The sequence below is a fragment of the Coregonus clupeaformis genome, chromosome 7 (assembly GCF_020615455.1).
Source record: "Coregonus clupeaformis isolate EN_2021a chromosome 7, ASM2061545v1, whole genome shotgun sequence".
Lineage (NCBI taxonomy): Eukaryota > Metazoa > Chordata > Actinopteri > Salmoniformes > Salmonidae > Coregonus > Coregonus clupeaformis.
The window spans coordinates 38,865,500-38,892,329 of record NC_059198.1 but is presented as its reverse complement, the minus strand read 5'-3'; the positions used below and the strand labels follow the sequence as shown (position 1 = coordinate 38,892,329).

Here is a 26,830-nt window from a genome sequence, read left to right as displayed (position 1 = left end):
TCTTATCGAATCAGAGTTTGAAGTGTAAGGCAAAATTGGTAGGAACGCATAAATGTGCTGCCATTTATCCAATAGACGCCAGGAAATTACGGTAGAAGGTGTGTCTACAATGCTTAACTGACTAATAAGATTGCGAGTTTACGCCCGCAGTACGTAACTCCACCCCCGACTTCCATTTCTGAAGTGAGGACACGGCGCTCTGAAGTGAATCTTCGATTTTATGTATATTTCTTAATGTAAATAAACTGTAACGTTAGGCTCTCTGCTGAAAATTCGATACAGAAAACTGAAGTAGCCTGTGCAATTGTAGTTGGAACCCGTTCGGACAGTGGCTAGAGTCGAAGCTGGCCTTTTATTTCAGGTTTTAACTTTCCTAAGCGGCGTTTTCCGCCGTTTTTTTCTTTCGCCCCACTCACTCTCCAGCTGTGTGAGTAGGGGCCTGTAACGTTGCTTTAAGCCACGAGGCGCGTCGGATAAGCCGGAATTGGGAGATGGCGGAGTTCGGTAACGGAATGGACTCGGGGATGACGGAGGAATCCCTGCTGGACTCAGACCCAGGGCACCCAGAACTAGAAGACCCGGGTGTTGGCGATGAGGAACCGGGATTAGAGGAGGGAGAGGCCGCGATCGAGGACCCGGTAAGTGAAGAACATAGTTTATGCCCAAAACCTCACTCAAATTGAGATAATACATGTGTATTGTACAATAGAGGTTGCGGGTGTAAATACGTTATTTTAAGCTGCAATCAGCTATATTATTATTCCCCGTGGTGTGTCATTTATCTCCTGGTCGATAACCGACATTGTGGCTTAGTACAAATGGGTGGTGACATGCGTGATTTTGGCGGCCATGTTGGCGCAGCAGCGGTGGTAGTTTCTCTGCGCCAGTGCTGTCGACCTAGTGGGGGAAAAAATATTCGTCGCAAAAATGCAAGACGGAGATGTCGACAGGGGCGAGGGTAGGACAGGCCGCCATTAGCCGCGGTATTGCGAGTCCATCCGCAGACACGGTGAGAGCTCACGGTAAACACGCCTCCTTTATTTTCTCAAACGCTGACAGCTGCTGAAATGGAAGCGCTGATGCGCATACTGAACATGATCGTCAACTCCGTGAAAATGAAGTGTTGACTAGCAAACACGCGTTGTAATGTGCTGACTTACTATCTAACTGTATATAACTAAAATGCAAGCAAAGGGTATGCGGCACTTGCTCTGTTGTAGTATGGATGAATGGATATGGATATTTGGCCTGGATATAGTGGAGGGAGCCGACGAGCTAATGTTAGTTGGCCAGTTAGCTAGCTAATAATTGGGATGTTGCTGACATGCACCTGACATGCAAGTGTATTCTCCCACTAAAGACAATGAGTGACATGCAAAACGCAAGTATAAAAAAAAAAAAAATGTAATTTTGACTATTATAAGGAGGTATTATCTCTTGAAAAATTAGTGGGTTATGGATATTACTGTAGTAGTGTGCAAATATGCGGTTTGCAAATACTCTGAAATTAAAGCTGTTGGCTTGCATTTAAATGTTATCTACAATTTTTCTGATTTTATATGCAAGTGTGATCGTGGTCTTTGGCATAGAATGTTTTCGAAAGCAATTCTGTAAGCACGAGACTGGGGGTGCGGTATTTTTTTAGGGCTGGGCATGCATCCTTAGATATTTTCGGAAGGAGGGAAGAGACTACAGTAAATATGCAACAAAATGCAGCCAGTCATCACCGAATCAAATAAGCCATGTATTCATCATGAATTTCACTGTTTCCTCTTGAAGCCTGTCAAAGCTGTTGAATTTGTTTATTGATTCTTATGATCAATGGGACCATGTATGATATCCCCAAGACCCGGAATGGATTTCACTGCAATGCAAATAGTGTCAGTAGTCCAGGATGGATTTGGAGCAACTCCCATTGAGCTGCAATGCAGCAGTGTCAAGGGAGCCTGCTCTTGTGAGGCATGAAACCAATAAGGGATCCCACCCAACATGACGTGTGGCACCACCGTCTTATTGACCATCACTGGGGCGGTGGGGTTTCTTGCGGAGCGAGAAGTCTGTGAAATTAATGGTGAATAAATGCTGCCTGTTACAAAGACCCTGAGCTGATGGGATGGTCATATGCAAGGCTGTTCCACTCAGCAGCCAGTGCAGGAACAGTGTCAGCTTAGGCTACTGAAATGTCAAGTGTGTCATGGCTTGCACGGCATGGATGAATATGATGAATTAATTCCTTTAGTAAATATTTCTTGTTTTCTTCCGATGATGTCTGTCAGTCCTGCGGTGTGGTGTGTGTTGTAATTGATGGGTATCTGTGTATTGATTTTTCAGGAGCTGGAGGCGATCAAAGCTCGGGTGCGAGAGATGGAGGAGGAAGCGGAAAAGCTGAAGGAGTTGCAGAACGAAGTGGAGAAACAGATGAATCTTAGCCCTCCACCAGGTGAGTTTGTGGGAAGAAAGAGCAATAATGTGCCTCAGAATGTCTCCCAAAAATGACTGTTTGAGAAGACAGAATGATTGTTGTATTTCACGGAAGTTTCCAGAGCAGCTACAAGACAGATTAGTTAATATCAGACCCTTCCAAATCTGTATAAGTTTGTTCTGAAGTTCACCATTTTAAATTTCACTCCTCGTCTCAATTTTGCTCTCTCTAGCCGGTCCCGTCATCATGTCCATCGAGGAGAAAATGGAAGCCGACGCAAGATCTATCTATGTTGGAAACGTAAGGCTTCACCCCCTCTTAACCTCAGATGGTGTTTCTATTTGGGTTGTATGTGGAATTCACCTGGTTAGGCCTATCGGGTTCAAGGTGAATTCTATCATATGATGTGTGTAGCAAAGTTTCAAATTGACATCAATGCATGATTTTCACACTACTTTGAATGCAAAAACCTAAATTTGGTGTTTGATTCTGTATGCGGAATTGACTAGCCACTCTGTGTGTGTCAGAGGTATCTCACTGTTCTCCCTCTCGGTGGACAGGTTGATTACGGCGCCACGGCGGAGGAGCTAGAAGCTCACTTCCATGGTTGCGGCTCAGTCAACAGAGTCACCATCCTGTGTGACAAGTTCACAGGGCATCCCAAAGGGTAAATGCCTACACCCCCATTCCCTCCATGTGCAGCAGTGCTCTTTCACTTACAGATCTGTGAGCACATGTTTACAGTCTCCACCCTAAAGATGGTGTAGACACTATTTTACTAGCTATACCCTCTCGGCATCCAAGAGGGTAATTGCATACAGTCCATGTGCAGGTTAGCAAAGTAGTGCACTTTTATTCACAGGTACGTAGGTACATTGTCCAAGTCATCTAGATCTGTGTGATCTAGAGTTAAGACTTTCAGCCTCAAGATCATCTACATGTCTATGTTGATCGTCATGTTGTGAATTTTTATGAATTTTGTACATGCAGCACTCTCTTGTAAAAGAGGCCTTGATCTCAATGGGATTTCCCTGTTTAAATACAGGTTACAAAAATAAATACAATTACACACGTTTACCAGAGGACACAAACATATAGATACAGATTAACACACATACTACACACGTTTACCAGAGGACACAAACATATAGATACAGATTAACACACATACTACACACGTTTACCAGAGGACACAAACATATAGATACAGATTAACACACATACTACACACGTTTACCAGAGGACACAAACATATAGATAAAGATTAACACACATAATACACACATTTACCAGAGGACACAAACATTCAGACACGTGACAAGATGGCGTATTGAACGCACAGCGATGCGAATCACCTCAAGAAAAAAACGTTATATTCAATATCAGTAAGTTAGACTAAATATTAGCACTTCATATACTTGTGAATGATAACATTCAATCTGGATAATAACACCAAACAAATCATAAGGCTAGAGAAATGTATCGACAAATATTACAACAACAAGCAACACTCAAACATGATGGAGGGTAAACGAGGAGAATCAATCTCCAAGAGAACGTGACTCCTCGACGGATACAGATGATGTATGCTTTTCACCACTGTGACTGGTAAGTGTGGAAAGCGATTTGTTGAAGTCGATAAATGACAAACCTCGGCATACTAGAGTTGGTCAGTTAGGATGTAAACGAGTTGAAGGCGAGTCTTGCAATGAGTGATGAAAAAGCTGCGATTAATGGAGAAAGATACAAAAAAGCTAAAAGGGACAGTCACTAAGATAGAAACGGACGTTAAGGAACTTAAAAGGGAGAACAACTTTCTGAGAGAAGCCTTACTAGACATACAGACTAGATTGATGAGAGAAAATCTAGTACTTACGGGTATCCAAGAAAAAGGAGAGGTTACCGAAAAAATTGTGAAGGACTTCTTTCTTACAGCGCTTCAAATCCCACTTGACGCTGTCGATAAAATCCAACTCGAACGTGTACACTGTTTCTGACAAAGAGGACAGAGATACAGTGAGGGAAGAAAGTATTTGATCCCCTGCTGATTTTGTATGTTTGCCCACTGACAAAGAAATTATCCGTCTATAATTTTAATGGTAGGTTTATTTGAACAGTGAGAGACGGAATAACAACAAAATAATCCAGAAAAACATGTAAAAAATGTTATAAGTTGATTTGCATTTTAATGAGGGAAATAAGTATTTGACCCCTCTGCAAAACATGACTTAGTACTTGGTGGCAAAACCCTTGTTGGCAATCACAGAGGTCAGACGTTTCTTGTAGTTGGCCACCAGGTTTGCACACATCTCAGGAGGGATTTTGTCCCACTCCTCTTTGCAGATCTTCTCCAAGTCATTAAGGTTTCGAGGCTGACGTTTGGCAACTCGAACCTTCAGCTCCCTCCACAGATTTTCTATGGGATTAAGGTCTGGAGACTGGCTAGGCCACTCCAGGACCTTAACGTGCTTCTTCTTGAGCCACTCCTTTGTTGCCTTGGCCGTGTGTTTTGGGTCATTGTCATGCTGGAATACCCATCCACGACCCATTTTCAATGCCCTGGCTGAGTGAAGGAGGTTCTCACCCAAGATTTGATGGTACATGGCCCCGTCCATCGTCCCTTTGATGCAGTGAAGTTGTCCTGTCCCCTTAGCAGAAAAACACCCCCAAAGCATAATGTTTCCACCTCCATGTTTGACGGTGGGGATGGTGTTCTTGGGGTCATAGGCAGCATTCCTCCTCCTCCAAACACGGCGAGTTGAGTTGATGCCAAAGAGCTCCATTTTGGTCTCATCTGACCACAACACTTTCACCCAGTTCTCCTTTGAATCATTCAGATGTTCATTGGCAAACTTCAGACGGCCCTGTATATGTGCTTTCTTGAGCAGGGGGACCTTGCAGGTGCTGCAGGATTTCAGTCTTTCACGGCGTAGTGTATTACCAATTGTTTTCTTGGTGACTATGGTCCCAGCTGCCTTGAGATCATTGACAAGATCCTCCCGTGTAGTTCTGGGCTGATTCCTCACCATTCTCATGATCATTGCAACTCCACGAAGTGAGATCTTGCATGGAGCCCCAGGCCGAGGGAGATTGACAGTTCTTTTGTGTTTCTTCCATTTGCGAATAATCGCACCAACTGTTGTCATCTTCTCACCAAGCTGCTTGGCAATGGTCTTGTAGCCCATTCCAGCCTTGTGTAGGTCTACAATATTGTCCCTGACATCCTTGGAGAGCTCTTTGGTCTTGGCCATGGTGGAGAGTTTGGAATCTGATTGATTGCTTCTGTGGACAGGTGTCTTTTTATAAAGGTAACAAGCTGAGATTAGGAGCACTCCCTTTAAGAGTGTGCTGCTAATCTCAGCTCGTTACCTGTATAAAAGACACATGGGAGCCAGAAATCTTTCTGATTGAGAGGGGGTCAAATACTTATTTCCCTCATTAAAATGCAAATCAATTTATAACGTTTTAGACATGAGTTATTCTGGATTTTTGTTGTTGTTATTCTGTCTCTCACTGTTCAAATAAACCTACCATTAAAATTATAGACTGATCATGTCTTTGTCAGTGGGCAAATGTACAAAATCAGCAGGGGATCAAATACTTTTTTCCCTCACTGTATGAGCGTCCAATCGTTGCCAAATTTGCTTTCTTTAAGGATAAAGGAATGGTTAAAAGCCTAGGTAAAAGACTTGCTGGCACGAAAATAGGCATGAATGATCAGTTCCCGAGGGAGATTGGGAAAATAACTTTGCGCCGTTCTGCAATCTTCAAGGAAAATAGATTAAAAGGGAAGCGTGTTGCTGTCGTAGTTGATAAACTGTATATTGACAACCAAATGTTCCACGACACAAAGTAAAGTATACATCTAATCTATTATTTTATTGTCCTGTCATGATGGAACGGTCCCCAACCCTATATCCTAGACACCCACCTGAGCAACCCATACACCAAAGAGAAGTCCCCATCTGTTTTATGGCCCAGCTGTAAGTTACCTATATGCAGCCAAAATAGAAAGATAAATTCAGTCAGAGACCTACTAGAGCAGCACCGCCCCCTAAAGATTCTGAGCCTGCCTGGCAGGGTTGGTCCAACAAAGCCAGAGCCCGCTGATGGGAGAGCATAATATACAAGGAAGTTCTCAAAGCTGCTAATGAGAACCTTGTCGACCTTGTACCTAGCCGGTGGGGATTCCGGTGGGGTACCCCCACCCAGGTAGTGGCAGTGCTGGCAACACTGGCTGCAGTAACCCATGGGGAGGGGGTCACACTCGGACAATCAGAGAGGGGGCATATTATTGTGGCCCTTGTGGCACAAAATAATCAAAGGTCTGACTGCTCGGAGATGCTTGGAAAAATCGTTACAACGGGGGACCAGAGTGTTTGTGTCTCAGGGGAAGAGGGTGGATCTGATCTCCATCTCCTAGGACTTGACATAGGTTAATCAAATCGCACATTTTTGTAAATTTTTGCTCAATCTTGCATGCTTTCTTAAACAGCTGTAACTGTATATGCATTTGTAAATCAGGTCCTTTCTTGAGTTGGGCTCTGGGATGTAACAACCGTTGAGCATCTGAGCTTATGGTTGATTGTAGAGGAAAGGGGTTGAGTGTATTAGAGTATGTGCGTGTGTATGTATCCCACATCTGTTGCAAGGGGGTAAGGATGTTAGGGAGAATATAGGATGGACCACAATAATTGTTTGATAAAATAAGAATTGCTTGATAAAAATGTAATGTAATACAATGGCAATCCGGGTTATAGGTAACAATACTTCGCATGAACTGCCGACATTATTACGCATATTAATTGATAATGATGGAAATTAAGATATGCAAGATATTTGAATAGATATTTTTTAAATAGCTATATAAATATATTGAAGTGAGAGCATTGGAAATGCTTTTGGTGTTTGACCTGCTTCTGTTTTGTGGGTGGCACAGTGTGCTGTTTTCGAAGGATGGGTCCTGGCCTCTCGGGGGGCCTAGGGATCCAGGGGACGGGGGTGGTATGCCGATCACTGGGATGAAACCCAACTTGGGATGGGGAGGGGCTTTAGCGGGGGGAATAGTGGCAAACAATTGGAGGGTTACTTAGTAGAAATGCAAATATCATGGTACAGCTATATGGACACTCAATCACTGGTTTTATTGGTAAATTTACAAACATATATTATGATAAATAGATTTGAAACCTGTATCTCATTATGGTAAGTGGTGAAATAAGTATAGCCAGTTATAATTGTAATTGCTTAGCAGATAATATAACAAAAGAAGAACAATATTTACATGTTTCAAAGATAAGTAATATAATATATATTGTTTACAGGAAACTCAACAATTCTAGATGAAGTTGTGTGGAAAAAGGACTGGGGGGGCGAAATATACTTCTCCCATGGGCAAAGAAACTCAAAAGTGGTGATGATATTAATTGACCGTAATTTCGATCCAAATGTGCAAATTGTCCAAACAGATCCGCAAGGTAGATGGATGATTTAAAATACAGTGGGGAGAACAAGTATTTGATACACTGCCGATTTTGCAGGTTTTCCTACTTACAAAGCATGTAGAGGTCTGTAATTTTTATCATAGGTACACTTGAACTGTGAGAGACGGAATCTAAAACAAAAATCCAGAAAATCACATTGTATGATTTTTAAGTAATTAATTTGCATTTTATTGCATGACATAAGTATTTGATCACCTACCAACCAGTAAGAATTCCGGCTCTCACAGACCTGTTAGTTTTTCTTTAAGAAGCCCTCCTGTTCTCCACTCATTACCTGTATTAACTGCACCTGTTTGAACTTGGTACCTGTATAAAAGAACACTGTCCACACACTCAATCAAACAGACTCCAACCTCTCCACAATGGCCAAGACCAGAGAGCTGTGTAAGGACATCAGGGATAAAATTGTAGACCTGCACAAGGCTGGGATGGGCTACAGGACAATAGGCAAGCAGCTTGGTGAGAAGGCAACAACTGTTGGCACAATTATTAGAAAATGGAAGAAGTTCAAGATGACGGTCAATCACCCTCGGTCTGGGGCTCCATGCAAGATCTCACCTCGTGGGGCATCAATGATCATGAGGAAGGTGAGGGATCAGCCCAGAACTACACGGCAGGACCTGGTCAATGACCTGAAGAGAGCTGGGACCACAGTCTCAAAGAAAACCATTAGTAACACACTACGCCGTCATGGATTAAAATCCTGCAGCGCACGCAAGGTCCCCCCTGCTCAAGCCAGCGCATGTCCAGGCCCGTCTGAAGTTTGCCAATGACCATCTGGATGATCCAGAGGAGGAATGGGAGACGGTCATGTGGTCTGATGAGACAAAAATATAGCTTTTTGGTCTAAACTCCACTCGCCGTGTTTGGAGGAAGAAGAAGGATGAGTACAATCCCAAGAACACCATCCCAACCGTGAAGCATGGAGGTGGAAACATCATTCTTTGGGGATGCTTTTCTGCAAAGGGGACAGGACGACTGCACCGTATTGAGGGGATGATGGATGGGGCCATGTATCGCGAGATCTTGGCCAACAACCTCCTTCCCTCAGTAAGAGCATTGAAGATGGGTCGTGGCTGGGTCTTCCAGCATGACAACGACCCGAAACACACAGCCAGGGCTCCGTAAGAAGCATCTCAAGGTCCTGGAGTGGCCTAGCCAGTCTCCAGACCTGAACCCAATAGAAAATCTTTGGAGGGAGCTGAAAGTCCGTATTGCCCAGCGACAGCCCCCGAAACCTGAAGGATCTGGAGAAGGTCTGTATGGAGAAGTGGGCCAAAATCCCTGCTGCAGTGTGTGCAAACCTGGTCAAGACCTACAGGAAACGTATGATCTCTGTAATTGCAAACTAAGGTTTCTGTACCAAATATTAAGTTCTGCTTTTCTGATGTATCAAATACTTATGTGATGCAATAAAATGCAAATTAATTACTTAAAAATCGTACAATGTGATTTTCTGGATTTTTGTTTTAGATTCAGTCTCTCACAGTTGAAGTGTACCTATGATAAAAAATGACAGACCTCTACATGCTTTGTAAGTAGGAAAACCTGCAAAATCGGCAGTGTATCAAATACTTGTTCTCCCCACTGTATATACATGGCGGAGACTCAATCAAGCTAGTCGTCTTGACTTCTTTCTTATGTCGTACTTGTTGGCACCAAAAGTTTAAAAGTGTTTATAGGGGACAGAATGCGGTCGGGCGATCATATAAATGGCATATACATTACTCTTACTGAATTTCCACATGGGCGAGGATATTGGAAATTTAACTCGTTTTTAACTAGGACAGAATAATTTATAACTGATTTTTTCGACAACATAGATCCCCTTATTGAATGGGACACTTAAATGTGCCTTTAGAGACCATGCAATTCAGAAAATCTCGAAAACAAAAACAATTTAGGTCGAGTCCATACTAAAGAGCAGCAGTAAAATAAAATCACAGCAGGGAGGGGGGGTACCAGTTAGTCGAGGTAATTGAGGTAATATGTACAGTGGGGGGAAAAAAAGTATTTAGTCAGCCACCAATTGTGCAAGTTCTCCCACTTAAAAAGATGAGTCCTGTAACTTTCATCATAGGTACACGTCAACTATGACAGAAAAATTGAGGGGAAAAAATCCAGAAAATCACATTGTAGGATTTTTTATGAATTTATTTGCAAATTATGGTGGAAAATAAGTATTTGGTCACCTACAAACAAGCAAGATTTCTGGCTCTCACAGACCTGTAACGTCTTCTTTAAGAGGCTCCTCTGTCCTCCACTCGTTACCTGTATTAATGGCACCTGTTTGAACTTGTTATCAGTATAAAATACACCTGTCCACAACCTCAAACAGTCACACTCCAAACTCTTCTATGGCTAAGACCAAAGAGCTGTCAAAGGACACCAGAAACAAAATTGTAGACCTGCACCAGGCTGGGAAGACTGAATCTGCAATAGGTAAGCAGCTTGGTTTGAAGAAATCAACTGTGGGAGCAATTATTAGGAAATGGAAGACATACAAGACCACTGATAATCTCCCTCGATCTGGGGCTCCACGCAAGATCTCACCCCGTGGGGTCAAAATGATCACAAGAACGGTGAGCAAAAATCCCAGAACCACACGGGGGGACCTAGTGAATGACCTGCAGAGAGCTGGGACCAAAGTAACAAAGCCTACCATCAGTAACACACTACGCCGCCAGGGACTCAAATCCTGCAGTGCCAGACGTGTCCCCCTGCTTAAGCCAGTACATGTCCAGGCCCGTCTGAAGTTTGCTAGAGTGCATTTGGATGATCCAGAAGAGGATTGGGAGAATGTCATATGGTCAGATGAAACCAAAATAGAACTTTTTGGTAAAAACTCAACTCGTCGTGTTTGGAGGACAAAGAATGCTGAGTTGCATCCAAAGAACACCATAACTACTGTGAAGCATGGGGGTGGAAACATCATGCTTTGGGGCTGTTTTTCTGCAAAGGGACCAGGACGACTGATCTGTGTAAAGGAAAGAATGAATGGGGCCATGTATCGTGAGATTTTGAGTGAAAACCTCCTTCCATCAGCAAGGGCATTGAAGATGAAACGTGGCTGGGTCTTTCAGCATGACAATGATCCCAAACACACCGCCCGGGCAACGAAGGAGTGGCTTCGTAAGAAGCATTTCAAGGTCCTGGAGTGGCCTAGCCAGTCTCCAGATCTCAACCCCATAGAAAATCTTTGGAGGGAGTTGAAAGTCTGTGTTGCCCAGCGACAGCCCCAAAACATCACTGCTCTAGAGGAGATCTGCATGGAGGAATGGGCCAAAATACCAGCAACAGTGTGTGAAAACCTTGTGAAGACTTACAGAAAACATTTGACCTGTGTCATTGCCAACAAAGGATATATAACAAAGTATTGAGAAACTTTTGTTATTGACCAAATACTTATTTTCCACCATAATTTGCAAAAAAATTCATAAAAAATCCTACAGTGTGATTTTCTGGATTTTTTTCTCATTTTGTCTGTCATAGTTGACGTGTACCTATGATGAAAATTACAGGCCTCTCTCATCTTTTTAAGTGGGAGAACTTGCACAATTGGTGGCTGACTAAATACTTTTTTCCCCCACTGTAAATCCGAACTGGTTCTCTAGCAAATTAGTAAGATTGTCTCACCCTATGTTCAAGAATGGCCTTTTTCCCTTTATTCAGATTACAACCTCTCACTTTCAGTTATTTGAAAAGGCAATCATCTCTCAAATATCACTATTTCTAAAACAAGCTATAGAAAGTTGGTTACAATTTCAATTTAATCCTCCAGAAACGACAGAACAAATAATGCAACAAATATTGTGGTTCAACTCAAATATACTAACTGATAAAAGCCAGTATTTTTAGATTTTTTTTTTTAAAGGTATAATCTTCGTAAATGATATCATAGGTACAGTTGAAGTCAAGTTTACATACACATTAGCCAAATACATTTAAACTCAGTTTTTCACAATTCCTGACATTTAATCCTAGTAAAAATTCCCTGTCTTAGGTCAGTTAGGATCACCACTTTATTTTAAGAATGTGAAATGTCAGAATAATAGTAGAGAGAATGATTTATTTAATCACATACCCAGTGGGTGAGAAGTTTACATACACTCAATTAGTTTTTGGTAGCATTGCCTTTAAATTGTTTAACTTGGGTCAAATGTTTCGGGTAGCCTTCCACAAGCTTCCCACAATACGTTGGCAGAAGTTTGGCCCATTCCTCCTGACAGAGCTGGTGTAACTGAGTCAGGTTTGTAGGCCTCCTTGCCCGCACACGCCTTTTCAGTTCTGCCCACAAATGTTCTATAGGATTGCAGTCAGGCTTTGTGATGGCCACTCCAATACCTTGACTTTGTTGTCCTTAAGCCATTTTGCCACAACTTTGGAAGTATGCTTGGGGTCATTGTCCATTTGGAAGACCCATTTGCGACCAAGCTTGAACTTCCTGACTGATGTTTTGAGATGTTGCTTCAATATATCCACATAATTTTCCTTCCTCATGATGCCATCTATTTTGTGAAGTGCACCAGTCCCTCCTGCAGAAAAGCACCCCCACAGCATGATGCTGCCACCCCCGTGCTTCACGGTCTGGATGGTGTTCTTCAGCTTGCAAGCGTCCCCCTTTTTCCTCCAAACATAACGATGGTCATTATGGCCAAACAGTTCTATTTTTGTTTCATCAGACCAGAGGATATTTCTCCAAAAAGTACGATCTTTGTCCCCATGTGAAGTTGCAAACCGTAGTCTGGCTTTTTTATGGCGGTTTTGGAACAGTGGCTTCTTCCTTGCTGAGCGGCATTTCAGGTTATGTCGATATAGGACTCGTTTTACTGTGGATATAGATACTTTTTGTACCTGTTTCCTCCAGCATCTTCACAAGGTCCTTTGCTTTTGTTCTGGGATTGATTTGCACTTTTCGCACCAAAGTACGTTAATCTCTAGGAGATAGAACGCTACTCCTTCCTGAGTGGTATGACGGCTGCGTGGTCCCATGGTGTTTATACTTGCGTACTATTGTTTGTACATATGAATGTGGTACCTTCAGGCGTTTGGAAATTGCTCCCAAGGATGAACCAGACTTGTGGAGGTCTACAATAGTTTTTCTGAGGTCTTGGCTGATTTCTTATGAATTTCCCATGATGTCAAGCAAAGAGGCACTGAATTTGAAGGTAGGCCTTGAAATACATCCACAGTTACACCTCCAATTGACTCAAATGATGACAATTAGCCTATCAGAAGCTTCTAAAGCCATGACATCATTTTCTGGAATTTTCCAAGCTGTTTAAAGGCACAGTCAACTTAGTGTATGTAAACTTCTGACCCACTGGAGTTGTGATACAGTGAAATAATCTGTCTGTAAACAATTGTTGGAAAAATTACTTGTCGTGCACAAAGTAGATGTCTGAACCGACTTGCCAGAAGTATAGTTTGTTAACAAGAAATTTGTGAAGTGGTTGAAAAACGAGTTTTAATGATTCCAACCTAAGTGTATGTAAACTTCCGACTTCAACTGTAGGACTGTTGGAGTTATGTCGCACATGCAGCTAACAATAACATATGGAAATGTCTGCTCTAACCAAAATTACAACCAAATAATTGCAGCATTACCGCAAAAATGGAAGAGGAAAGTGGAAGGGGAAAAAAGTAAGGAACTTGTCTGTCGGCCCTGCAATAAATAACATAATTGGTTAAATAAAAAAGTATACCAGTTTCATTTAAGGACCAAAGGATTGACAGCCATCCCGTATTGATTGCAAAATAGTTGAAGAGATTTTCGACGTGCCGATTCCATGGCATAGTGTTTATAAACTGATATGCAAAACGACGCCGGATTCAAAACTTTGCATTTTTAAATTAACATTTACATTTTAGTCATTTAGCAGACGCTCTTATCCAGAGCGACTTACAGTTAGTGAGTGCATACATTTAAAACAAATAAAAGAATCATACTGGCCCCCAGTGGGAATCGAACCCACAACCCTGGCATTGCAAGCGCCATGCTCTACCAACTAAGCTACACAAAGCCCAATTTAAATTATTATACAAAATTCTTGCTACCAATGGAATGTTATTTATATGGGGGATACAATCTTCCCAGCTCTGCAGGTTTTGCTGCGAAGAGACAGAATCATTAGATCATTTGTTTTGGTACTGTCCATTTGTGGCTTGTTTTTGGTCACAGGTCCAGGAATGGCTGAAGGGTTGCAATATTTACCTGGAGCTAACCCTGCAGATAGCACTACTGGGTGATCTGAAAAGTTATAGTCAGTCGATCAATAATATAATAATACTTTTAGCAAAAAAAAATATTTTCAATTTACAATCTGTAGAAACAATGAGAATAGAAGGGTTCAGAACTTTTGTGAAACAGTACAGTTGAGAAATATATGGCAAATAGAAATCCAATATGGATGGTTAAGAGATAGATGAGAGGTGTTGAATGGAGCTGAAGGATGGGACTAACAACTACTAACAACAACTAATAACAGCAAGATAACTAATGTAGGGCATGCTGTGTCCATAATAAGTAATAGATTGAGAGCTTTTGTGAAGGAGCACAGTTGGAGAGATATGGCATATAGAAGCAAACCGGATGGACATCATGAAAATGATCAGAGAGGTTGAGGGTAGAGGAAGTTCAGGAGTAAAAACAAACAAGGTGGAATTATTGTAGAGTTGACTGTGTCCATAAAATGTTTCTAGTATTTATAAGCTGGAAGTAGAGGCCAAACATTGATGTTTACTAGTTTGCTCCAATTGGGGAAGGGGTGGTAGGGTTGGAAAGTAATAAAGGGAAATATATTTTTTTAAAGGATATGTATTTGTGTGTGTGTGTATGTATATTTGCAAGGGGAGGAAAAAAAAACATATGGAGGATTGGAAGTGATGCAGACAATTACATTGATGGAAGTTAATCTATCTGCAATATTAAAGCTGATCTACCCCCCCCCCCCCATATGGGGGGGTGTTGTGTGTCAACAAATTGCATAAGGAGGAGAAAGTGGCGCTCTCTGAAGGTTCAGACTGAAACCACATTGCCCTAACTCTCTATAAAGATGACTCGGACTGCAGCACAGAGGATTTCTTTACTGACATGGTGGTCTAGCTCACTCGTGCCCATTTCCATGTCCATTTAATAGCCACGCACACAGGTGTACAATTCATGAATCATATAAAAGCTTTTATCATTCCCTTTCCACTTTAAGTAATGCAATTAAACTAGCTAATAGCACTCTGTGATTCAGGTCTCAGTAGTGTTACTTTAGTTCATTGAAAGTAACTGCTTATTCTAATAGCCTGGAGTTATTTTCTAAAGCTCGTATTTGTGTATGAGAGAAACCAGTTAGGATGATCGGGTTGCTAAACTGTTTCAAAGTGTTGCTTATCACACACTTTATTCTCATTATTAGGGAGTTATTGAAAAATAGGTGTCCATGATTGTTCAGTGAATTGTGCTCTGTGATTTTAGTGCTTCATGACGCCCATTTTCTGAGATGTCGTTTTAGTGACCCATTATATTTCTGCTGCTGTTGCAGGTTTGCCTATATCGAGTTTTCAGACAAGGAGTCTGTGAGGACGGCCATGGCATTGGACGAGTCTCTGTTCAGAGGAAGGCAGATTAAGGTGAGGACGCAACACTGTTTCATGGACCAGGTTTCCATTCAACCTTTTTATGCCAGTAAAGTACATGTTGAAAAAAGTCAGACAGGCTTGCCATGGCAACTACAGATATTTATGTGCAAATATTGATATAATAACCATCATATCGAAGTAAACTTGTAGTCACGCGATGATATGCTGTGTGGTCCTCCCACTATGACTATAGTTTATTAGGTTACAGATTAAGTTATGCAGAACTTCAGAGTGGTGAAAGTGCAATTTATCTGTATGAACTGATTTTCAGTTAGATTTCCTACATTGACTGGGAGTTAAATGGGACTGACCCCTGTGCCCTTCTGAACTCTGTGTCCCCTGTGCTATTGTCTAACCTGTGGTTTCCCTTGTCTTGGTCCTGGCAGGTAGGCGTGAAGAGAACAAACAGGCCAGGCATCAGCACCACAGACCGCGGGTTTCCCCGTGCCCGCTTCCGCTCACGAGGAGGGAACTTCAACCCGTCGCGCGCACGCTACTACAGCGGCTACACACCGCCCAGAGGCAGAGGACGGGCCTTCAGGTGAGCACCCCGGGACACTAATACCCTGAGACTGAGAGACAGTTGGCCATTACCTGAGAGAGGGGGAGGAGGGAGCGGGGGGAGGTGTAAAAGGGGGAGAGAGGAAATGTATGGGAGAGCGAGTTGAAGGGCAATAGAATGAGTACTGAGTGAAATTATGGAAGTAGTGAGGATGAGCAGTTGATCAGAGAGGGAGACGGTGGGGAGAGAGGACACCGTAAAGCCTGAAGCCAACCCCCCAGGCCTGTACCCACTCACTGTTTGCAGACCTTAAAGCACCGAATAGGTGTAAGTAATTTGTTAGGACAAACACTGAAGGGGTAGACGCTAGTGTTGCTTTTCCGACCTGGCTTCAGAATGTGCAGCAAAGAGAGAGTACTGAGGAGAGAGTGCTCAAGGAGAGAGTATGCTCAATCCCAATCCCAAACTGGGCGTATAGAGAATCATTGAGAAGGTACAGCGCCTACAGTGAGGGAAGAAAGTATTTGATCCCCTGCTGATTTTGTATGTTTGCCCACTGACAAAGAAATGATCAGTCTATAATTTTAATGGTAGGTTTATTTGAACAGTGAGAGACAGAATAACAACAAAAAAATCCAGAATAACTCATGTCTAAAACGTTATAAATTGATTTGCATTTTAATGAGGGAAATAAGTATTTGACCCCCTCTCAATCAGAAAGATTTCTGGCTCCCAGGTGTCTTTTATACAGGTAACGAGCTGATATTAGGAACACTCTTAAAGGGAGTGCTCCTAATCTCAGTTTGTTACCTGTATAAAAGACACCTGTCCACAGAAGCAATCAATCAATCAGATTCCAAACTCTCCACCATGGCCAAGACCAAAGAGCTCTCCAAGGATGTCAGGGACAAGATTGTAGACCTACACAAGGCTGGAATGGGCTACAAGACCATCACCAAGCAGCTTGGTGAGAAGGTGGCAACAGTTGGTGCGATTTATTCGCAAATGGAAGAAACACAAAAGGACTGTCAATCTCCCTCGGCCTGGGGCTCCATGCAAGATCTCACCTCGTGGAGTTGCAATGATCATGAGAACGGTGAGGAATCAGCCCAGAACTACACAGGAGGATCTTGTCAATGATCTCAAGGCAGCTGGGACCATAGTCACCAAGAAAACAATTGGTAACACACTACGCCGTGAAGGACTGAAATCCTGCAGCGCCCGCAAGGACCCCCTGCTCAAGAAAGCACATATACATTACCGTCTGAAGTTTGCCAAAAAACATCTGAATGATTCAGAGGAGAACTGGGTGTTAGTGTTGTGGTCAGATGAGACCAAAATGGAGCTCTTTGGCATCAACTCAACTCGCCGTGTTTGGAGGAGGAGGAATGCTGCCTATGACCCCAAGAACACCATCCCCACCGTCAAACATGGAGGTGGAAACATTATGCTTTGGGGGTGTTTTTCTGCTAAGGGGACAGGACAACTTCACCGCATCAAAGGGACGATGGACGGGGCCATGTACCGTCAAATCTTAGGTGAGAACCTCCTTCCCTCAGCCAGGGCATTGAAAATGGGTCGTGGATGGGTATTCCAGCATGACAATGACCCAAAACACACGGCCAAGGCAACAAAGGAGTGGCTCAAGAAGAAGCACATTAAGGTCCTAGAGTGGCCTAGCCAGTCTCCAGACCTTAACCCCATAGAAAATCTGTGGAGGGACCTGAAGGTTCGAGTTGCCAAACGTCAGCCTCGAAACCTTAATGACTTGGAGAAGATCTGCAAAGAGGAGTGGGACAAAATCCCTCCTGAGATGTGTGCAAACCTGGTGGCCAACTACAAGAAACATCTGACCTCTGTGATTGCCAACAAGGGTTTTGCCACCAAGTACTAAGTCATGTTTTGCAGAGGGGTCAAATACTTATTTCCCTCATTTAAAATGCAAATCAATTTATAACATTTTTGACATGCGTTTTTCTGGATTTTTTTGTTGTTATTCTGTCTCTCACTGTTCAAATAAACCTACCATTAAAATGATAGACTGATCATTTCTTTGTCAGTGGGCAAAAGTACAAAATCAGCAGGGGATCAAATACTTTTTTCCTTCACTGTATATAAAGTCTACACCCCATATAACTTTTTTCACATTTTGTTGCGTTACAAAGTGGGATTGAAATAGATTTAATAAAAACATTTCTTTGATCTACACAATACTCCATGATGTCGAAGTGAAAATAAAATTCTACACATTTTTACAAAATATTTAAAATGTAATAACAAATATAGCTGTGGCATAAATATTCACCCCCTTTGCTTAGGCAAACCTAAATTATTTCAGAAGTAAAATTTGACTTGAAGGTGCTACACTTTTATTTTTATGTTTACATTTTAGTCATTTAGCAGATGCGCTTATCAAGAGCGACTTACAGTATTGAGCGCATACATACATTTTTGTTACTGTCCCCCGTGGGAATCGAACCCACAACCCTGGCTTTGCAAGCTCCATGCTCAACCAACTAAGCCAGACGGCTTTTAAAATGTTTGCGTTGTAATTTCAGAATATATCCATAATATATCTGCCGCTAATAGTGTTTCATAGTATCACTTACCCACCAGTGTTGTGATTGGCTGTGATATTTGCCTATTGATTTCTCCCGCCAGAGCAGCAGCTGTTGTCAAAATGTTCTGGCTTTGTGGCTGTGTTATCTAGTGGAAATCGCTCTGTCATTTCCTGTTTGCTAAAATTCTACTCTGTTCGCTCAATTTCAGTTTATATGAGAAAACAAGCACTGAATAGTGTAGGGTATCATTGTACCATTTTAATCACTGTGAATTATCTTTTCAATAACACAGAATATAGTTATTGCAGCTTTTTGAAGCTGGTGGAACAAAACCGTTCTTCTGAACTGTGCTGCAGGACAGGAAGGAAACCGCTTAGGGTTGTCACCATGAGGCCATTGGTGATTTTAAGAGCTACAGAGTTCAATGGCTGTGATGGGAGAACTGAGGATGAATCAAGAACATTGTAGTGAATCCACAATAATGACCTAAATGAGAGTGAAAAGAATAATAAATATTCCAAAACATGCATATGTCCAGTGGGGGGGAAAGTATTTAGTCAGCCACCAATTGTGCAAGTTCTCCCACTTAAAAAGATGAGAGAGGCCTGTAATTTTCATCATAGGTACACGTCAACTATGACAGACAAATTGAGGAAAAAAAATCCAGAAAATCACATTGTAGGATTTTTTATGAATTTATTAGCAAATGATGGTGGAAAATAAGTATTTGGTCAATAACATTTTTTGGCTTAAATGCAAATCCAACACAACACACTGAGTAAATGCCTTCTTATTTTTAAGCATGGTGGTGGCTGCATCATGGTATGGGTATGCTTGATGGAGCTAAGCACAGGCAAAATCCTAGAGGAAAACCTGCTTCAGTCTGCTTTACACCAGACACTGGGAGAGGAATTCACCTTTCAGCATGACAATAACCTACAACACAAAGCCAAATCTACACTGGAGTTGCTTACCAAGAAGAGTGACTGTTCCTGAGTAGCCAAGTTAGACTTAAATCTGCTTGTAAATCTATGGCAAGACTTGAAAATTGTTGCCTAGCCATGATCCCCAGCACCTTGACAGAGCTTGAAGAAATGTTTTAAAGAATAATGTGCAAATATTGCACAATACAGCAAAGCTCTTATGAGACTTACCCAGGTAGCCTAGTGGTTAAGAGGGTTGGGCCAGTAACCGAAAAGTTGCTGGTTCAAATCCCCGAGCCAACTAGTTGAAAAATCTGTCTGTGCCCTTGAGCACTTAACCCTAATTGATCCTGTAAGTCATTATCTGTGTCTGCTAAATGACTCAAATGTAAAAAAAAAAAAAAAAAAAATACCCAAGACTCAAAGGTGTTTCTAACTTGTATTGACTCAGAGGGGTAAATGCTTGTCCATTTCAAGGTATATTAGTTTTATTTTTCATCTTAAATTCTAACTTTTTATTCTTCCACTTTGACAGAGTATATTGTGTAGATTGTTAACAAATGATAATTACATCTATTTTAATCCCACTGTGAACACAATAAAATGTGAAGAAATCCAAGGGGGGTGTAGACTTTCTATAGGCACTGAATGTCTATAAGCCTGTCGGTAGTGGGAAGGGACTGAAGCGTTGGCTAGCATTGCTGAACAACATTCCAGCAATATCAGTGAAGGTGTGTATCCAGAGTACAGTGGAGGAGAGGTTCTCTTTTAGAGTGGGGTTATGGTGAGTGGAAAGGTAAGCAAGACTGGTGGAGGGAGTCAGGTGGGTCAGTCAGTGTGGAGCGGTCTTGTTGCATGCACCACCTACAACCGTTTCAGAGGAGGCAGCCAAACTCTCAGTGCACGGCAGTGCGATCCTCCCAGGCTGTACATGTATGAGTGGCAGGCTCTTTGTACGACTTGGAGCTTCATTACGTATACACACTGTTGACTGAGAGTGAGCATCTCTCCCACAGTGCTGGTCATTAATGCTTAAAAAGGTGACAGGCAAAGTGACTTGATGCAACCATTTGGATTCCATTTTAGAATGTTGATGCGACCATAAGGATAATTAAGATGCCATTTAAGATATAAATGCAAATAGGTGTCTTTAGTGTACCATGGATGGTTTCTATTTCAAATAAGTTCTCTAGGTAGACACGTTAGCATTGTTGCTTAAACATTAATTGGTATGTGTGTGTATATTTATGATATAAACTCAGCAAAAAAATAAATGTCCTCTCGCTGTCAACTGCGTTTATTTTCAGCAAACTTAACGTGTAAATATTTTTATGAACATAAGATTCAACAACTGAGACATAAACTGAACAAGTTCCACATACATGTGACTAACAGAAATGAGGGGGGGGGGGGTCAAAAGTAACAGTCAGTATCTGGTAAGGCCACCAGCTGCATTAAGTACTGCAGTGCATCTTCTCCTCATGGACTGCACCGGATCGGCCCTCACCCTCCGATCCAACAGGTCCCAGACGTGCTCAATGGGATTGAGATCCGGGCTCTTCGCTGGCCATGGCAGAACACTGACATTCCTGTCTTGAACTAGCAGTATGGCTGGTGGCATTGTCATGCTGGAGGGTCATGTCAGGATGAGCCTGCAGGAAGGGTACCACATGAGGGAGGACGATGTCCTCCCTGTAACGCACAGCGTTGAGATTGCCTGCAATGACAACCAGCTCAGTCCGATGATGCTCTGACACACCACCCCAGACCATAACGGACCATCCACCTCCAAATCGATCCCGCTTCAGAGTACAGGCCTCGGTGTAACACTCATTCCTTCGACGATAAACGCGAATCTGACCATCACCCCTGGTGAGACAACCGCGACTCGTCAGTGAAGAGCACTTTTTGCCAGTCCTGTCTGATCCAGCAACGGTGGGTTTGTGCCCATAGGCGACGTTGTTGCCGGTGATGTCTGGTGAGGACCTGCCTTACAACAGGCCTACAAGCCCTCAGTCCAGCCTGTCTGAGCACTGATGGAGGGATTGTGCGTTCCTGGTGTAACTCTGGCAGTTGTTGTTGCCATCCTGTCCCGCAGGTGTGATGTTCGGATGTACTGATCCTGTGCAGGTGTTGTTACACGTGGTCTGCCACTGCGAGGATGATCAGCTGTCCGTCATGTCTCCCTGTAGCACTGTCTTAGGCGTCTCACAGTACGGACATTGCAATTTATTGCCCTGGCCACATCTGCAGTCCTCATGCCTCCTTGCAGCATGCCTAAGGCACATTCACGCAGATGAGCAGGGACCCTGGGCATCTTTCTTTTGGTGTTTTTCAGAGTCAGTAGAAAGGCCTCTTTAGTGTCCTAAGTTTTCATAACTGTGACCTTAATTGCCTACCGTCTAAGCTGTTAGTGTCTTAATGACCGTTCCACAGGTGCATGTTCATTAATTATGGTTAATTGAGCAAGCATGGGAAACAGTGTTTAAACCCTTTACAATGAAGATCTGTGAAGTTATTTGGATTTTTACGAATTATCTTTGAAAGACAGGGTCCTGAAAAGGGGACTTTTCTTTTTTTGCTGAGTTTAGTATTCGTTTTCCTGTTGTAGTCTTCCGCTCAGTTAACTAGATGTTGTTCTAATGATTCACTTTTAGGAGACGGGTGCACTGTGTTCAGAGTAATAGAATATATCCATCTGTGTGTTCCGTCTCATCAACACAGTGTGTTGAGTGTTCACCAGGTGCAGCTGCTCCAGAGCCGTGGTTTGCCTGTGACCTTTCCAAAGCAACATCCCTGCTATCTGTATTTGTTTTCAATCCATACAAAAGCCTGCCCCCTATGTATGTAAAACCTGGAGTGGATCAAAGCGCTGTGCACTAGGAGTCTGGTGTGTCTCCCTGGAGTGTGTGTCCTGCTGTGTCTCTCAGTGTGAGGTGAGAGGGGGGTTCCCGTGATGACTCATTGAGTGCTCACAGTGGGCCTCGTGTTGGAGCTCTGTCTCTGGGCCCATGTCCTGTTCTATATGTATTGCTGAAGGGCTGCAGAGCAAGCAAAATGAGCATCCTCACCAACTGACAGGCAATGAGATTCTGACCAATGGACCAACCTTTCCATTCACCTAGACCAATGATATCGGAGTTGGTCATCTTTAGTATCTCATTGGCCCCTCTGTGAGAGCTGCTGATATGATTGTCAATCAACAATCACTGAATGATAGCCTATTTTAAATCTGCAAAGTCCTATTTAAGACAATTAGTAGGATGACATCCTGTGATTGGAAATTATTTTGTTCAAGTCAGAATCTCATGCCCCATGTGCTATGATAGATGGCTCATCAGCCTGGTCTCATAGACTAGACATAATATAGTAAATGTAAAACCGGGACACTCAAATTAGTATGATATGTTACGTTTTAATATGGTTACATAGCCAAAGGTTGGGAGTCCGAATCTCGTCACAGATAATTTTAGCTAATTAGCAACTTTTCAACTACTTACTACTTAGCTAACCCTTCCCCTAATCATAACCATTTTAGCTAACCTTAACCATTTTAGCTAACCTTAACCCTTTCAGCTAACCTTAACCCTTTAACCTAACTCCAAAACTTAACCTTAACCCCTAGCCTAGCTAACAGTAGCCAGCTAGCTAACGTTAGCCACACGTAACATATGTTTTGCAAATTCGTAACATGTTTTACATTTGGAAAATTTGTAACATATGTTACGAATTACAATTAGTATTATATCATACGAAATGGGTGATGGACATCCACAAATTAATACATACGAAACGTAACATGGAGTGTCTCGAATTTACGTACAGAATAATACAAAATGCTCTGAGACCAGGTTGGGCTCATGCATATTGCCTATAGATGGGCTAACCTAGGAATGGTTGGCCCGCTATGGGGAGAGTGCGGGTGCTTTGCCTTGTTGCTAAAACCAACTTGGTTGTTAACTACACATTGGTGCATCAGATACATAGGCTAGATGGCCACTTGGCCAGGCAGTCCCACCCACTGCCTTCACTTCCAGAATGGAGGGTTCATTCCTGCAGCCTGATTTTGACTTCAGCATTCTAACCAGTGGGTTCTGCTCTAGTGTGACCCCTGTGTTTGTGGGCACTGGATGCCTGGTTCTGATGGTGGTGACGTGTGAGAATGGAAAAGCAATGTGTGATTTGATTTTGATGCTGTCTGTGTTTTGAGATGGTCCAGGTTGTCAGGAGAATGGGTCAGTCAAGTCTGTTTGTCTGCATGCTCGAGCTGTATGTATGTGGCCCGTCCTATAGCATGTGCCATGTGAATGACTGTTTGTGACTGTTCTAGTGCTCCTGTCATTCTGCTGGGAGGGTTTGTAGGGTGGGATGGAGGCTGCTGTTCTCAGGTTCTCTCCCTACAGCGACCTCAGGAGCTGCTCTCACACAGAGAGAGAGAGAGCGCGAGAGAGAAAGAGGGAGAGCCAGTGCCTCACTGTCCCCACACCCCTACTATTATTTTCATAGTCCTGTATAATCTGAGAATTAAACATTTTACTGTTGACAAAGCTGGTTTCAGCTTCTTTCTGTACTGTCAATTATTCTTCATAATTGAAATTGTGGTAATTCAACACTTATCAAAGGCACACTACCATTATGATGGTATGAATAAAATAAAAAATCTTTATGCATACATTCCCCCCCAGTCTACCTGAAGGATTGAGATCTCACCAGGCCGTCTTTTTAAGCCAATCAAGAAACTCACCCTCTTTTTCTCTCTCTTTTCCAGGGGCCGAGGGCGAACAACATCGTGGTATTCCCCTTACTAATACCCCCCAACCTCCTTACTATCACCCCCCCCTGTGCCCATAGAAAAAAAGAATGAAAAAAGTCCCCCAATAAAGGAAGGAACCCTGAGAAGAAAAAAGACAAAAAAAAAAAAAAAAAAAAACTTCTCCTGGACAGACAGACTGGCCGCAGTGTGCGATTGTGTGTGTGTGAGCGTGCGTGTGCGGAGTTGGTGCGGTCACCCTGGTAAGGTATATGATGGCCGTGGGGGAGATTTGGTGGCATTTCTTTTGAGAAGATGTTATCTCAGGCTGCAGATGTGTCTCCTTTGTCTGGCTGTGACCCTCACACCCAACACAGCCCCCAAATGCTTACATTCGAAAAGCAAACATCGAGGAGAAAGGAATCTGTTTTGTTTTTTTAATGTACTGTACATGTGAAACTTCCAATAGCAAGAATGTTGTTTATTTTTTTAAGTTGTGGTATTGGAGTTCTCATATTCCCTTGTCTCTCTGTTCTCTGACCAGTTGCCACTTACCCTGCCCCATCCTTTAACCTTCATCACTTTTGTTACCATCTCCCTTTGGTTCCATCCCATGCTCTCTTGTTTTCAGTGTCTTCCAGCATTTGGTAATTTTGACAGTGGTTGCTGTTCAGTGGGTAAAAAAAACATTGTACCACCCTTTAGGCCATAGCATTCACCCCAAGAAAGCATGGCCAGAGCTCTGCCATTTGTTTATTTTTGTGGGCCTGGAACTTTTTTTCCCTCGTTGCACCCCTCTGCCTTTCTGTCCTGCTTCTCCTCCCATTTGTCCTTCACTTCCTCCTCTTCATGTCCCTCTCTCTTCTTTCTCCCCCTCTCCTCTCTCTGTATATTAGACCACTTCTTGTCGTTTCAGGTTTCAGGACCAGTGGAGGCTGACAACCCCTCCTCCGGTGGCCGCGGCGCCCCCCAATGTCTCGGCAGGGTCTCTCTCTCTCTCTGCTCCTGCTATGCACACTCACCCCATCCTGTCTGTGTGGGGGGGAGGGGGTCAGGGTGACCACAGGGCCACCGCAGGGGGCATTTACTACAACAAGCGTTGAGCTGTCTTACACACACACACTAGGCCCACACACTTCGCAGACAATACACAACCAACCGCCACACATATTTATAGAGAGAGAGCTAAAGTCAAGAGGGCAGCAGCTGTTTTAGTTGGGAGAGTGAGAAAAATGGGACCAGAGAAGGGGTGGGGGTTACCTGGCCCCGTCTCTGACAGTGCGCAGTGCAGCCACGGCTTGTCTGAGGACCAGGAGTGGGGCTAAAGTCATTGATTAATTTAAAAAGAGGAGCAGAGCTTTTATTTTAGGGGGGGGTTAGGGGGTGGGTTTGTGTGGAGAGGTTTGGTTTTTGGAAACGAGAGTGGGTAAAAAAAAAAAAGTTTTGCTTTTTTTTATTTTTAACCCATAAGTCTGTAATTAGAAAAAAAAATAAAGACATTGTGTAAAAATTACTAATTTGTTTGATTTTTGTCCAAGAGTTGCAAAGCATTTTGGAAAATTAAGTCTCCTATTTAGGGGACTTTGAGCGGTTCAGACCGACATTTATGTGTACAGGGCGATCTGTGAATGGCGCAACATCAATTGCTGTGCACTCCGTGAACGCTCTGGTTGTTCCGCTTCACATGCCGCTCTCTGAAATGCAGTATGTGAAATCTGACACCTCATTTGCATTGCGACACGTCCCTGCCTGTGAACCTCGCAGCTCCGTTTACAATACAGAATATGAAACGGGAGACCCTAGCGATTGCAGCAAAAGCAGTATAATATCGCTGTGATGTTCTCGGATGGATTTAGAGCTTTCAACATTTAAAAAATAAAGTACTTTAGTAGAATTGAAACAAGACCACATTTTGTTGGTTAGAGGGACAAAATCATGTCGTGCTTAAAGCTGGAGTTGTAAAGAATCGACAGGCATTTGAATAGGGTCTGTGTTGCTCAGAGGACGCTGGGAAGAAAATGATGGAGCCAGATAGCTGCCAAAAGGTTGAACGTTAGGATCATAAGAAAAGCCATGTGTGAAATATAAAACGTAACCGTTAAATTAGATCTGTAAACGTACACACCCTATGTTAAGACTGAATCAACATTTACACGTTAAATTACATTTAGCATTTAGCAGACGCTCTTATCCAGAGCGACTTACAAATTGGTGCATTCACCTTATAGCCAGTGGGATAACCACTTTACCATTTATTTATTTTTCTTTCTTTCTTTGGGGTGGGGTAAGGGGGGGTAGAAGGATTACTTTATCCTATCCCAGGTATTCCTTAAAGAGGTGGGGTTTCAAGTGTCTCCAGAAGGTGGTGAGTGACTTCGCTGTCCTGGCGTCGTGAGGGAGCTTGTTCCACCATTGGGGTGCCAGAGCAGCGAACAGTTTTGACTGGGCTGAGCGGGAACTGTGCTTCCGCAGAGGTAGGGGGGCCAGCAGGCCAGAGGTGGATGAACGCAATGCCCTCGTTTGGGTGTAGGGACTG

General features: G+C 42.9%; 1 protein-coding gene across 3 annotated transcripts; it reads left to right on the top strand.

Moving 5' to 3' along the window:
* Nucleotides 1-149: 149 nt before the first annotated feature.
* pabpn1 (poly(A) binding protein, nuclear 1) lies at nucleotides 150-25,740 on the top strand. Of its 3 annotated transcripts, none has more exons than XM_045221395.1 (7): nucleotides 150-638; nucleotides 2,332-2,440; nucleotides 2,655-2,722; nucleotides 2,983-3,089; nucleotides 15,462-15,549; nucleotides 15,945-16,099; nucleotides 25,211-25,740. In XM_045221395.1, exons 1-7 carry the CDS (start codon nucleotides 492-494, stop codon nucleotides 25,395-25,397), a joined length of 861 nt encoding a protein of 286 aa, XP_045077330.1. In that variant the 5' UTR covers nucleotides 150-491; the 3' UTR covers nucleotides 25,398-25,740. The 3 variants fall into 3 exon arrangements, with proteins under 3 accessions (XP_045077330.1, XP_041735758.1, XP_041735759.1); XM_041879824.2 differs by lacking the exon at nucleotides 25,211-25,740 and adding an exon at nucleotides 24,313-24,394 and having other exon boundaries at nucleotides 151-638; XM_041879825.1 differs by lacking the exons at nucleotides 150-638; nucleotides 25,211-25,740 and adding exons at nucleotides 923-1,022; nucleotides 24,313-24,394.
* The last annotated feature ends 1,090 nt before the right edge of the window (nucleotides 25,741-26,830 follow it).